The sequence below is a fragment of the Calidris pugnax genome, unplaced genomic scaffold (assembly GCF_001431845.1).
Source record: "Calidris pugnax isolate Ruff unplaced genomic scaffold, ASM143184v1 scaffold103, whole genome shotgun sequence".
NCBI lineage: Eukaryota > Metazoa > Chordata > Aves > Charadriiformes > Scolopacidae > Calidris > Calidris pugnax.
The window spans coordinates 686758-702449 of NW_015090990.1; the positions used below are offsets into that span (position 1 = coordinate 686758).

At 40.0% G+C, this 15692-nt stretch overlaps 1 protein-coding gene across 1 annotated transcript in view; it reads left to right on the top strand.

Annotated features, from left to right (window-relative positions):
* The window catches only part of CNTNAP5 (contactin associated protein-like 5), a 288857-nt gene that overhangs the window by 252208 nt on the left and 20957 nt on the right, over positions 1-15692 (top strand). The window contains exons 20-21 of the mRNA XM_014954623.1: positions 9007-9137; positions 10438-10522. Coding sequence (XP_014810109.1) covers positions 9007-9137; positions 10438-10522 — 216 coding nt within the window. The remainder of the gene's footprint in view (positions 1-9006; positions 9138-10437; positions 10523-15692) is intronic.

The window sequence follows — 15692 nt, forward strand, 5'->3', positions numbered from 1 at the left end:
TAGAAAGGGTTGGGGTGGCAGGAGATCTCCCAATCAGTTTCTTCATGCAAATAGAGAAACTCCTGTGGTTAGAAACATCTCTGGTTCCTTGGATGATTCCCTGCTGTAAGCATGCTTTACAGAAAATAGAAATGCTGATTAGTTTTCAGTTCAAATCCAGCACTAAAAAGTCTTTGAGGGAAGAGGTGGACTTGGCACCCAAAACCAATGTTTTTTGGTTTGTTTTAGCATATGGGACTCTAAATCTCTAAGTGTGCAAAACTAGCTTGAAAGGAGAAGCAGCCACAACATTCAGCCAAGGACGCTGGCAGATTTCTTTATCTGCGTTCCAAGAGGAGAGAACTGAAAGATCTGTCTCATTAGCTGAATTCATGGACATGTTTGTACTCATGAAGATTATTTTGCTGTACGGAAGGGTCAAGAGATGTTTGGAGACCCGCATGGGAAAAACAAGGGAACTGTAATTGGATTACATTGAGCAGGAAAGGCTGAGCATGCAGTTAATAATTGATCTGTGCTCTGCGTATATACAGACTGACTTTGAACTTACTGGTATCTGGCATAAAACACCAGACCACTGGCTGCAGATAATCAGCTAGAAAGAAAACATACATCCCCATTTGCTTGAAGGAGGTGTTTATCTCCAAGAAGACTTAAGTTTCTAGCTCACATTTTGCAGTTGAATGACCATTTTTAGTGCTGGATTTCTGTGGAGCTGTCCTGAAAGTATGGGGAGGAAGGACAGAGGGTCACAAGCTCCTATGTTCAAATAGATGCTGCAGATGTTTATATGCTCTTCAGTAATTCTGAAATGACAATCTTTTCAGAACCTATTTTATCAAAACCTTTAACCCTATGGATTGATAGCAGTCATTTTTCAGTTATTCTTAAATTGTGAATTATCTCTGTTGTGGATGTAGACTGCTGTGTAGTAAGAGCTGTAGTTCAGCAGAACTGTTGGCTCAAGTACTGCCTTGGAGCAATGTAGCTGTTTCCACGCAACATAGACCCCAAGCTAATAATACATGGAAGAGCCAGCCCGAGGTCCAAGCAAACCTTCTCTGTCTTGCTCATAGTATCCCTATTAGCATGTTAATTTTTCTGATAACATATCATTTATGCTGGCTGGATAATGAAAAGGTGACTTCATCCTTCCTGTCTGATGAAGTTAGGTGTTTATGCATTAGTCTTTACGAGCTGGACTGGCCTTCAGGAATCTGAGGTTGAGACCAGGGGAAAATTCTGGAGCAAGAAGGACGTACACTTGGTGGAAGGGGATTAGATCATGGAATTCCTGAGCAAACTGGGCATACATAAATCCATGGGCACTGGTAGGATGTTCCCACAAGTGCTGAGAGAGCTGGCAGATGTAATTTCAAGGCCAGTCAAGAGGCAGTGGGCACAAACTGACACACATGAGGTTTTGTTTGAACATCAGGAAGCTCTTCTTTACTGTGAGAGTGACTGAGCACTGACGCATCTTGCCTAGAGAACTGTGGAGTCTCCATCCTTGGAGATATTCAAAAGGCATCTGACATGGCCGTTGACAACTGGCTTTAAGTATCCCTGCTTGACTGGAGAGGGCTAGACAACAGGACCTCCAGAGGTCCCCTACAACCTTAGCTGTTCTATGATTCCGTGAAAAACTGCAGAAGTATGCATTTGAAAGTAACGTAGTGAAAGTACGTGTGTATTAACACGTATATTGCTATAAAAAAGTCATCACAATGATACCATTATATGGTTCTTGTGCTGGGATTGTTACTAAGTAAATGTTTCATCCTTCTTCTAATTTTCTCCATTGTGTTCTCTTAAGAGCATAAGTCAGTTCTTTGTATGTGAATGGTTGTGGCTTGTTATGAAACTGAGATACTTCCCTTGAGAGTTTGCTATAATCAAGAGAAGGGCACTGATTAAAGGATCCAACTTCTCCAGTCACAGAGGCTGGCATAACCTATGAAATGAGCAGTGGTCAGATGGCCTTACTGGTCAGAGGAGCAGAGCGTTTCCCGGAGATTCATCACCAGCCAGGCAGTGTCTATAGAGTTCAAAACAAACAGGGAACATTAACCTCAGAAAGCCATTAATCCACAAAGTTCTGTGCTTTATTATGAGTTAAGAATGAAAAAGAGCTTTGAGAAAAAAGGCATGTGATTGTTTTTTCTCTAATTTTATTAAAAATATTATTGCTCGCTTTCCTGCTCTATAGACATCATGTAGTGCTCAAAGAGATTGTTTCTCTTTTTTTTTTCTGTTCAGACTCTCTTTTTCCACGTTCTTATTGGTGAACATTATAGTTATTTGTTAGGTGGGCATGAAACAAGTCCTTGCTTGAACAGGTATTTGTACTGCCAAAACCAAAACATGAATGGTTGAAAGATATTAGAAAAGAATGGCAACTATGAGCCAGGATCTCAGTGAGGGCAGGTTGGTATGGATTCCTCAGGGCATCACAACAGAGGATGTCGGTCTTTTTTTTGCCTGCTTGCTGTTTGCACAGAGTTAGTGATGATGCATGATTTGCAAAGCCAGGTTGAACTTTTGGAATAGAATTCATCAGATGATACTTTTATTTCGTTCACTGAGTAAAGAATCCCGAATTGTTGCAGTGGTCTGTCCATTGCCTCCAGGCTACATAAATACACCACTGTGTAGGCTTACCCATGAGCTAAATGGGGAGACAGTGATTAGTATTATCCCGCATCCGTGGGTTAGCCTGGTTCCCATTTTAGGACCAGCTGCATTGACATGGACATGGGCTGTTCTGTTTAGATGAGTGTTCCCCTTATCACTGGAAAAAGCTCTCTGTATAAGCCACTCAGTATGTGCATGATGAGCTCTCTGACTGTGGTCTTCTGGGTCATCTTTTAGACTTGCAATATTTTATAGCTTTGGATCAAGCAGCATCTGTCTGTTCCTTTTTAATTGCTGGTCAGCCTGTGTTAAGCCAACCAGCGGCTGGTGGGAATGAGATGTCTAGGAAGGTTAAACACATTTGTCAGTCACGTGAGGGAACTAGCTACATTTGTTGATGTTTAAGTGACATTCTCAATCTGGCTCCCGCTGCCTAGCAGGGTTGCAAAGTGAGCTGAGGTCATGGGCCTCCAGATAGGATCCTTTAGAGGCTTTTGGGGATGTTTTTTTCTGAGTTGAAGAAATGCAATGTGAAAGTGCTGTTTCCTTTTTTTGTTTGTTTGTTTGTTTGTTTTGTTTTTTAATATAGGATGGCCTAAATATGGTCCTTAAGTCCTGAATGTCTCAAGCATTGAGTGGGAGGCATTCAAATAAGCAACTGTTTTTTTCACTTCCATGAGATATTACCAAAAATTGGGGAGCGGATTTTCACTTTTTTTAAAACTCTATGAAACAGTGTCATCTGAGCAAATGCAATAGTTGAGTAATCATGTCAACAAACATGTGCAACAGTTTCGCCTCTTTCTTTTTTTCCATGCAAAACAAATAACAAGAGTCACCTCCTAAAAATGTGTAAGTACTTTCTTAGTTAAATGCTGGCCGCTGAAGAGATGGGCCTTGTTCTTTCCAATCACCAGCAGCACTTCCACTGAAGAGTAAATTTACTGAGTAAATATCCCTGGGGAGAAGCTGCTAATTAAGGAGCAGGTTTCTTAGCCAGCTGCTCCTAACCGGGAAAACAGTGGTTCATTTTTAAATATCTAGGCTATGAAGAGGGATGCTGTCACTCTGAAGCTGTGCAAGTTGCCAGAAAGACATATTTTGCAGTAGAGATGACTGAAAACTGTCATGCGCTGTTGTGCATCAGGAATGAAGCAAACATTTCTACCTTAAGAGCTGCAAATGACTTTCTGGGCTAAATACTTTTTTTTTTTTTTTTTTCCTTCATAATAGTAACATCAATAGCCTCACTAATATATTCTACCCTTTGTTTAATTGGTGCCTTCCTTAATTATTTTCTCATTTAGCTGTAGCTCAGGTGAGCAGTGAGGGTGGATGCAGTGGTGTAGTTAACAACTTACAGTCTGATGAGTGTGACTGCTGGTTTGAGAAAGATGTAAGAGGTTCTGTCTCTGGGTGCCTCTGAGGCAATGGGACATGCATGGGTGTTCCAAGGTCCTTTTCCTAATGCAGTGTTTTGCTATTTGATGCATACATATTTCCCCTAAATCAGAGTTGTCAGCTGCCCTAATTTAAATTATTTTTCCTGATGTTACCTGATAGTTACCTCCCATTTTTCTGTTTTCTGAATAGCTACTTACATCTTTTTGCCAAATACCTGGAACTGGGCAAGGCATTTCAAGCCAGAAAGGCTTTTCCTGAGCTAGAACACTTTCTGTAATATTTTCCCATGCTCCCTTTTCCAGCTGATTATTGAAAAATTACTATTTGATTTTCAACACAAGCTTTGGCAGTCCAGAATGAATGTAAAGTTAGTGGGCATAGGCCGCAAAGCCACTAAGTGTTTCTGACATTCCACTCAGGCAGTGCTATAGACACAGGTAAAAGGAAGACAGCTCTGCTGTTGACACGTTCAATCAGAAAAGCTTTTGGACATAGAATATCTAACATCATGGCCAAGGTATTTCTTCACTCTGTATAGTTTGAGAATATTTTTTTCTTCTCCAGGTTGAACATTTTGAAATCCCTAACCAGTTTAATGTCCTTATTATCACTAGACTTAAGAGCTGTTACTACATCTTTCTTGTCCTCCACAAAAAAATTGTTTTGAAGGCACCATGCTATTCCTGTAGCTGCCTGGAGGTTGGTTACACTGACACTGATCATTAGCTTCCTGCTAACAAGTATTAAAACACTGGCCTCCATCAGCTGTGTCCTGTGGGTGTTTTGTTTCAGAGTCATCCCCAACATAGTCATCAGGGCATAAATGCTGCCCTTTGGTCTCTATTTCCCAGAACTTCCTTCTGCACGGGGAGACCCCCAGGAATTCTGTTAAAATGGCTCTGTAGCTGTTTGATATCAGCAGACAGATGTAATTTAGCCCTACATTCATGGATTATACTACTGCAGATTACAGATTGAAGACCACAGGGATGCGTAGCAAACCAGTTTTGGTACTGGTAGGGGTTTTATCAAGTAACATGGCAGCCCACATGGACTCATTTCCTCCAGAATTGAGGCAAAGAGGCCACGTTGTGCTCTGTAACACTGGATAAACTATGCCTGATCCCCTCTTGGGCTTTTCTGGAGCTAGCACAGCATATCTCCATGCAGATCTGCAGCCTGCAGAATTTGAAGCTGAAAGGGATGACTATAATAAAGTGTGAATCTGCTCTTACCTAGCACTGCCGGGGTAATATGCTCAGTAAAATTTCCCAGCCCAAGGCCAAAAACATGATACTTCTCTCTTTCCTTCCCTCCTTCTTTTATGGACTTAATAGAAATTGCCTCCAGCAATTCCACGTACATTAGAGAAGGAAGAAAACACAACAGGCAGTGCATTGCTTGAGCATTATGGCACTCCAGGTATGCATGCTCAGACATGGGGAGCTAAAAAGAGGATGACAGGCATGACTGCAAAAAGGCTGCCAGAAATTACACTTCTCATGATTAGTGTGAATCCCTATTGTGAGGCAAAAAATGATGCAAAACAGAGAGAGAAGAAAGAATAGGGAGAATAGAGCTGGTTTATGCAGATTTTTATTTGCAGTTAGTGACACTGGGATAATGTGATGGAGAAAGTCAGTGGACCAGATAATCAAAATTCAGAGGACAAAAAAAAATTCTTAATAATAAACCTAATTAATAATCCATTTATTTTGCCTGTCACGTAGAAAAATGGCAGACAAATTATTCTAACTCTGAAAACAGAAGAAATTTTGGTACTGAATGCAAGCCAAAACAGCTCTAAGCTACGCTGCTATAAATTCCAAAACACCTCTGGAGAGATGATCCCATGTACTTCTGGTTTATATTAATGCAAATTTGACCACAGGCAAAATGCCAGCTTGAATTCAATGGTTTTGAAAAGCAGCCATCCAAAAAAAGTTGCCATTGGAATTCAAAGCAATTTGATAAAATAAGATGCTATCCACTGATCTCTTTAAATGATTTAAGGTAAAATATATCACTGTAGAAAGCAAGATCTGTTCTTAATGGATATCAAGAACCTCCTCCATTGTCTCCCAACAAATGAAACAGATGGTTTCTGGTTTAAAATCAGTGTTTCTCTAATGAAGTGAATGGGTAAATCCCTGTTTGCAACAGCTAAGAGCCTAGACAGATTGCATATCTTGCTGTCTGTCTTTGAACACAAATATGATGGCTACTATGCTGACCACCTGAATATAGTAGTACCATTTATATTTTATATACTGGTGTGTTCATAGCATTTGAAAAGAGCGGAGAAGTTTTTTCCCATTTGCAAACTAAGCAACTAGTACAAGGTCATAGACCAAATCTAGGTCCTGTTCCATTTTTCACATTACACCCCTTTCAAAGGCTCCATGTACAAGGCAGTCTATGAAGTATATCTGCTGGAACATGATTTTTAATTTGGAGCAATCTGTTACACTATCACATTTTAGTTTCAGCTTATTTTGAATGGTCATCTCAGCTGTGGGGTGCATGGTCAGGCAACCTTTCAATTTTTATCAACTCTCCCCCTGCCCTAATGGGCAAGCCTAAAGAAAGTCCCTTAACTTCCTTGCACTTGGGCTTCTTTTCCCATGTCTTTCTAGAGTAAAATGATTGTAAGATGTTTACACTGTTATTCTCTGTTGATACATCCTTCATTCAGTACCAGAAACGGGATTGTGATTTAAATTTGGACCTTTAAGTGTGACATTAATGATGATAGGCAGTAGGTCCTTGTCCTGGTTATGCACTGAGGAGATGGGAGCTTTGCAGTATGATTCGGTATATGAATCAGGACTTATAATATTCCACTGAATAAATTAGCAATTGTTACTGACCTTGATCTCTTCACAAATTTCCCTGTAACATCCATGATTATGTGTAAGAAAGTAAATGCCTTTTATCTCCTTTTTTTCCAATTTTCACTTTAAAAGCTGAAGCTGGACTAGATGATCTCTATGGTCTCTTCCAACTCTAAAAATTCAGTGAAATTCAGAGAAATTCAGTGAAAGCTGACCTGATCCAGCAGCCCTCTCAATTGGCTAAAAAGCCTTCATCCTAGCAGTACATTCTCATTTTCCCTCCTGTTCTTGGAAGCTTTGTTTCTATCCTCCAAAGCTCAGAGAGCAGCAGTGCTCCTCTGGGATATATTGAATGTTAGAAAAAGTGCAGCTCTTGGGAGCCTGAGCAGCCAAACATCCTGGTGAGGGAAAAGGAGAGATCTTAACTGGACTCTGGGTCCAGTCCGGAAGGACTCCCAACTTCACTGTGAGTTGTGTAGAGGTGGGAAAATTCCCCCTCTGTGGGAAATTTATACATTGTTTTAAGCTCTTTATGAGGTGTTTTTACAGTAGCTAGTAGGACAACAGAGCTGACCTTATTGAGGGAGGACTTTGAAGGCTGAAGGGAGCAGGTATGTCCACACTACGTAGTGAAGGACAACTGCCTCATGTCCTCCCTCACTAACTCTAGACCTGCAAGCAGTCTTGCAGCGTTAATATGGCTGAATACAGGAGCCGAGCAGGGCTGCTCGTTCACCTCATTAAACAGCCAGACTGCTTCTGGGGTCAGAGGTGCCTCTGAATAATGTGGCAGTGCACCATGCACAGGCAGCAGCTGGTGCAGGGGTACCATGGGCTTCTCTGACGTGGCACTGCATCGCCATGTGCATGAAAACGCTGCCTCTGCAAACACTGAAACTGGTCCTAGAGCTAGAACAGTGTGAGCACATCATCCAGTGACAGTCAGTCAGTCAGTGCCTACCATTCAGCATAGGTAACATTTGCCTGTATCCTGGAAAATCTAGTGATATTTGGAATAGTTTGAACTTGTGCTAACAGAAGCGCTGAAATGATAAGAGGTTTTTTTACAATGATTTTCAGAATAGAGAATAAGTGAAAGACCCTTTGCTCAGGGCTGTGGTGGTGTCAGGGTCCATTTTCTTCTTGGAGACAATAATAAAGTAGCCCCAGAAAAGCTTTCTAACTCTATGGTACTACTATAGTTGCATGGATTTCAGTTGCTGATGCTTAAAAAGTTCAGAGGATTTTTTTCTTCCTGCTACTTAATTCCTAGAAAAGTAAGCTTGAAAGGGTTTTATCAGAATAGAATCCTTTCCTTTTAAGTTGTATATATGTGTGTGTATAAATATAACTTTATTTCCCTGTAGTCATTTGTGGAAGGATTAAAATTCATATTGGATTCCTTGTTTTCTTGTGCATTTTGATTTGTTATGATATTGTTATTTATCAGAAGTCACAATGCTTTTTTGATGTAAAAACTGAAAGATGTTTGACATTCATTTTTATACGAATAATGTTTATTTCTTCAAAAATAGATACTAACTACTTTAGAACACCAAAGTAAAAATATTTTTCCTGTATAATCATTTACAATATATCTTTTCTTGTATTGCATATAAATTATAATGAGTCTGGGCCTTTAAATGCTTGAAATTAAGTTATAATTCTCACAGTTGTCACTGTCTTCTGCATTGTCTATTACATCTTGGTGAAAAGGAATAGTAAAATCCACCAATATTAGTTTAATAGAACAGTGCAAGACCTGCATGCCCTCTGGTGGAAGCGAACCTTAACAGACTAATATAGGTAGATCAGCTTTTGTGGCCGTGTTAAATGTCTGACCTGCAGACAGACACACTTTCCTTTGATATACTTAGATACTCAATTAAGTTATGTTTCTCCATGGTAGAGGTTATTAGATAGTAGGAAGGAAAACTCTTCCAGTGCATTATTTTTTTCACACTTTTCATTACAGCTTGAACTCTTTCATTTCTCTTCAACCTCTTTCTTGACTTTTTAAACTTATTACTCTACTGTAATAAAAAGAAAATGAGTTCTATGTTGTGTAAAGGTATTGAACAGTGTCTCATTATTGACACAGGTTTTATACATAGAATTTTGCTCTGCTTTTAAGGAAGTTTACAGGTCCGATACAAGCTGAGTAAGGATGGACTCCTCATTTTCACCATTGATTCCGGAAATTTTGCCAATCGAGAGCTTCACCACGTGAAGATTAATAGAGAAGGCAGAGAGCTCATCATTCAGGTATGCCATGGCTTATGTTGAATGTTAAATAATACTTCATGCCACAAACAGACCCACTGATTTCAATGCCTAATCACTAGTAGAAGGAAACAGTTTCACATTGATTTGGTGCAGAACAGCCCTGTAGGTTAGACCAAAGCTCCATCCAGATCCTGCTTCAAAGAGTACCAAACTGTGATGTTTTCTCCTGAGTGATTCCTTCCCTTGTCTCTAACAATCTGTGAATTAAGAAGCACCTTTGTTTGGAAGCTTGTCTGGATCATTGGAGTGGTTCTGGGGCTTAGGGATGTCTGTGTGACCTGTAGTCCCAGAGAAAGCACACAGTATGGATCATTAAAAAGCTACCAAAGGTAGGAAAACAGCTGAAGAATGAGTACCTGGGAATGTAGTTTCATTTAGGGTATGTGCCCGAAGGGAGAGTGTGATCCCAGCTGCTTTATCCTCTCACAGAAAAGTAAAGCCTGAGGGAACACAGGGTGCAGCCACCACGTGCATGACAATACCCTGTCCCTTTGCTAGAAGCCACACTAAATGTGCCAACCTTATGAGAGACAAGAACCCTTCTCTGCCTTGTTTCCCTGCATTGCCCGTTTTTCCAAGGTAGGGAGAAGAGTGCTCCTTCTGCTTTCCCTCTGAGGCTAATAGCAGCTGATAGCAGTTCATGTTACAAAGCAAATTGGCTAGATCTGGGTGGCAGTCATTCAACAGGGAGAAGCGGCAGAGTCTAGAGAGAAGCAATGTATTAAGGAATAGAATGAGAAGGAGACAAACACAGGCAGCATCACAGTTTTCCTTTCCTCTACAGTTTCCACCCATGTCTGGGTGGTAAAATGATAACACAGTGCACAACTAGGGTGGGCAGACCTGCTTATCTAGGGAGAAGGCTATGCTAAAAGTCAGGGCTTCTCTCAAGTACCCATTTCTGTCTGCTGCAGTGGTGTTTTTTTCTATGCAGAACTAATTCTTCACAATACATTTCTAGAGAGGCCTCCTTTGAGTATATTCTGAAGTGACTAGACATGGATTTTAGGAAGCAGGGGGATTTCAGTGTCAAACATTTTAAGCTTTTCTGCAGGGGAATTTTCTTCAAAGCCCTGTATATGACTATTCTGGTTTACCTTTCAACTACTCATGCTAAAATCAAAGCACATTCACTTTGCTATCTTTAGAAACTGAATCACGCTTGGGGGCAGAATTAACTGATTTGCAGCTGAGAGCGTTCCCAGAAGTTTGCAGTCCAGAGATATCTAGGGGTGTCTACATGCTGTTGTAATGAACTAATTTTATTGATGTCTTCCAGGTTGATCAAGTTCTCAAACTCAAACACAACTTTTCTGAGATTGATTTTAAGGCCATCAAATCACTCACCTTGGGCAAGGTCACAGGTAGGTTCTCCTAAAAATATTCCTGATTCATCAGTTCTTATAGTGCTGGAGTTAATCTGTGCTGTGTGTTGGGTTTTTAATAGGACTGGGGTTTTGTTTGGCTGGTTTAGCTGTAAGAGTTGGCCTCAGCATTCCACTACTCCTATTTGTATGTCTCATCAATGCAAAAATTTAGCAGCTTTACTTGTTTGCACCGATAGCAATATTAACTTCTCCCAGTGCTGCCTCCAGTAAAGTGAGTCATACTGACTATGTGGCTGCTCAGGGTGGCATCTTAGCCTAATGATATCATTTTGCTGACTACAGCTTGCTCCTCTCAAGCCATCCTGTTTCCTAATGATAAGAAGAACAGCACTGTGAGCCTTCATCCTCTCTACCCTTTTTTCACTCCCAGTCCTTTTCTATTTGAATTCTACAAGGCATATTTATATTACATACAACATTGAGGCCACAATTCTGCATGCTCTGTACATGGACCTTCTTCATCTTTACCCCTTCACACTATAAAGCCATTACAGGACCAGGAAAACTCTGCCTGAGATTTGGAAAGTAAAACTCCTCTGTTTTGTTGTAAAATGTGCCCTATTACTTTATATAAGTGTCTTATTCATTCCCAGTAAGATTCTAATTGCTTCTTTGGTTATAAACATTTTAGCCCTTTGCTAGAACTGAACCTCAGTATCAAGCCTGACAATTCTTTCACTATTGAAATTTTATGTTTCGTTAATAACACCCAAGGCCTGAGGGACTAGTAGCTAGACAGAAACTCAAGACATCCTCTAGTGTCTACTTGTGCCGTGTAATTGTATATAATGATATTAGTGTATTCTGCATCATGTTTTACTAAGTAGATTAAGGGCAGAAACTGATTTTCCCCTTAATTACATTTAGTATTTGTTCAAAATACAGCAGTCCTTTGTGGACAGGTTTGGGGACACTTTTCAGCTCAAGTCAGAGGTAAGCTAAAAAATCTCATTTTGTCCGTGGTCAGCTGTAGTGCTGAAAATCTAAAAGAACATTGCTCATCATGACCTTTACCTAAAGCTTCAGCTATAGATACCAAATCAATTAACCTAAGGCTTTCCTAACCAGCAAGATGGAACATAGCACAAAGACCTTCAAACATGTAGCCAGTACACTAACAAGGTGCAGCTCAGCATCATGGAGATAAACTAGATTTAGTCACAAAAATATGATTAATTTTACAAGTACAAGGTTGTTGCAAAGCCAAAAAGCCCGGACGCATCTGCAGAGGTGGAGTAGAACAGAGCACCAGACAGGTCTTAATGCATATATCTCTGCTATTTCTCTCTTGCCCCAAAGTTTATTGGGATTTTGTTTTAGAAATAATAATAGAAATAGTTCATATTCTGTAATGACACTAAAGCCATTTACTTGGCCATCCAGATGGTAGGAGATCTTATTGCTGTACCAGGAATCACACAATTCATCCCAGCAAGTCACTTTAATTTCAGCCTAATCTTAACTCTGGTTTCTTCTTTGCATGTTAAGCAAATTTCCTCAAAGATTTTCTTCTTTGTCAGGATTTAATTTTCCAGGTATTATCCCACAGGTGTAGCTATGCTGAGTAGAGTCCTCGTGCCCTTACAGAATCACAAATCCCCCTGAGTCTTCTGTTCAGGATGAACAGCCCCAGCTTTATCAAGCCCATCCTCATATGAAAGGCACTCCAGTCCCTTAATCATCTTTGCAGCTCTTCACTAGGCTCAGTCCAGTAAGTCCATGCCTGTAGAGAGCCCAGCACTTGACCCAGCTCTCCACTATTGTTACAGTCATGCAGAGTATGGGAGAAGGATCACCACCTTGTGTCTACCGGCAATGCTCTTCCCCAGACAACCCCGGATGCCACAATGTCATTGACTGCATTTGCTACAAGGGCATCTTTCTGGCTAATGGTCAGTTTGTTGACCATCAGTACCATCATGTCTGTCTTTGAAAAGCTGCTTTCCAGCTGATCAGCCCCAAACAATGTTAGTGGATGGGATTATTCCTAATGCAAGTGCAGATCTTTACATTTCCTTTGTTGAATTCCATGAGGCTCCTGTTTTACCATTTCTTCAGCTTGTCAGTGTCCCTCTGAATGGTGACACAACCATCTGGTCTACCAACTTTCTTCCCAGCTTTGCATCATCTGCAAACTTACTCAGGTTGTACACTGTCCCAGGTTGGCAAAAAAAAAACCCAAACCAAAATATCCCTACTGCTACATAGTCAAGAGTATTGCCTTGCTGTATCAAGAGAAGAGCTGGACTTTGTCATTTTAGGAAGGTAGAACTTAGATATGTCCATTCATCATTTATACTAGTATGCAGGTAAAATGTCAACTATAGCTTATTTTAATGATGGTTCACCAGAAGGTGAATACTGGTGACCTAAACCAATATCCTCCAAGTTCTTCCTTGTCATTGTTCATCCCCTTGTCAAAATTCCAGACACTTGTGATGCTTTGAATTAGACCTAGACTTCCTGTTTTGGATGCCACTGAGATTTAGGTACCTAAAACCACTCATTAGAAACATTTCAGTGTCCACTGAAATAGAACCAAATAAAAAAAATCTGTTCTACGCGTCCAACATAGCCATGCTTTACTCTTCTGAAAATCTGTCTTCTTTCCTGTCACACCACTGCTCATTTGCCTGCTCTAACAGCCTGAGCCTGGCTGCTTAACCAGATGATTATACCATGTTCTTTCTGAACTCCAGCATGTGTTTCCCACTGGCTGAGAACCTCATGAAAGCTTCAAACCTCTTCCTCACCAGATTTTCTTATGATAACCATTTTAGCATAACTGGAACTTTTGAATAGTAGACTGTTATACAATGACCAGTATTTAAATAATAGCGCTTCCCCCCTTCGTTTCCCCTGCCTCGACCCTGCCCCCTTACACTTTCTTTAGTAGAAAGCTATTTAAACATTGGTATTTTTTCTGCTTTTCAAATCTGCTACATTTTTCAATGAGTGCCCTACACTCAACTCTGAATTCCAGGGAAAAAAAAAACTGTGTATAAGGCAAAGGAGGCTCACCTGGAACTGAAAACATAGGGACACTCACTCTGCCACAGGTTGCTTGAATGACCTTGGGAAAGCCATTTATGTGCAGATATAAAGGTAAGCAGGCATTTTATTCCCACTGGAACCAGTCTGAGCTTTACTATCTCTGTTCTCTATCAGTAAAGCACGGATAATAGAACATCCCTACATCAGAGGGGGGCTAGGAGGATAAAAACATTAAAGGCTGTGAGCTGTTCAGATCCACAGTAATGGGGCCATATAGCTGCCTTAGAAAGATCAATCTAAATATAAGTGTGGCTTTGAAGACAAGGGAGTAAAAAGAAGCAGCATTCAAGTAGCCAACAGACGTTTGTTGAATTCATCCTCACAGTATCCAACAGCATTATAAAGTATTATTACCCTGTAGTTTGTTGTCATTTTTACTTCACAAATACAGAGGCAAGACACAAAAGGACCCATCCAGAGCTCATCAGTATCAGTGGGAGTTTTTCCATAGACTTTTTTGAGTACTGGATTCAGGCCCCAAGTGGGTCATACAGTTTATGGCAAAGCCTCAGTGAAATCTTAACTGGAGTCCCAGTTCATTTACTTTAAGTACTCCTTGCAGAGATCATACTTCTGTATTTAACCACATGAGCTCTATTGGCAATCTGACCTGTGAGCTGGCTGTGCTTTGAACAACGGATTGAACTGCGTGACCTTCAGAGGTGTCTTTCAACTGAAATTATTCTGTAATTCTCTGATCTCAGAGACACATTTGCATATGTTTAGGTCTTGTCTAGAAAAAAGCTGCTATCCCAGTGGAAAATATCTTTTATTTGTTTTGGGGTTGACCTTAATGAATCTTTGAAAACTTCTTACTGTGCCCCAACATGTCTAAATCTTCCACCATTATAGTCCTTGGAAAAATAATCGCTGGTGGAGAGAAGTGAGTCTCATTGCAGATTTGCTTCTGAGTGTTTTAATATACTAGCTGTGTAGTGATAACAGAGTAAAAGGGTAACATTGAAAGGGATACAAGAGTATTGTGAAGAAAAGGGTTGCAAAGATTTCTTTAGCACCTGTTAATATTGACCTAATTTATTTGTGTCTTCAAAGGGATGAATTAGCAAACCTTCCCATATTGACAATGTAAAGAACTGTGTAGTCTAGCACATGATCATGATAGCTTTTATCTCTAAAAGCCTGAGCTAAAACACACTCAAATTGTAGGAGTCTTTCCACTGAATCATTCAGCTTTGATAGAAAGTGTAGGTAGAAGAAAGTTTATCTGGAAAATAATTTTATTAAAATCATTATGTAGTTGCAGAACAATTCTTATGATTTCTACAATAGCCTTTCTTATTAAAAGTTCACAAGAAGAAAATGGAACCTGTACATTGAAGAGATCACAGAGGAATTAATCCAAGAGTGATATTATATTGGGGCAGATGATAACAGGATAATTAAATCAGAAGGCGTAAGTTGACATTAACTCTGAGATACAAAAGCTTCCCTAAATAATCATCTCCTTTAAGAGACTTTCTATGGAAAAGACCTAAGTCAGTTTTTTTGATGGAAAGTCATTCCCTTTTTTAAGCTCCCAAGATCACAATTTCCTTGAGAAATTTAAAGTCACAGTCTCAGAATATTGTGCTCTAGCATTTCAAACAATAGAGCAACGGCTGCAAGAGATAGTGGCTGGACTTATCTGGTCACTGCAAAGGTCTTTTCTTTACTGCATGCTCTTCTCACTCTAAATACTTATTTCTTAGACCATACGCCAGGAAAAGATCTCTTGGGTGCATTATAGGGCACCTTTAAAAATAATTATTTTTCCTCCTCGTAGCCTAGTAAAGCAGTAAGGAAAATGGAAATGACTACTTAGGATAAAAGAGGAGAGGCATTTGGGACCACAATGGCAGAAGTTAAAATAAGCAAAGTTTGGCTACCTCAGGCACTTCAAGTAATCCAAGGTCTAAGCCAATAATGTCATCATGTCTCTATCAAAAAGAGACCAAATATTTAGACTTTTTCCCCAGCAGTATCATTTAGCATATGATCATAACACTATGCTTAAATCCTGGTTTTCTTGATGATAATACTGCCTAAGTAAGTGTCCACAATCATCTACTTCTATCCAGAAATTTTATTTTTA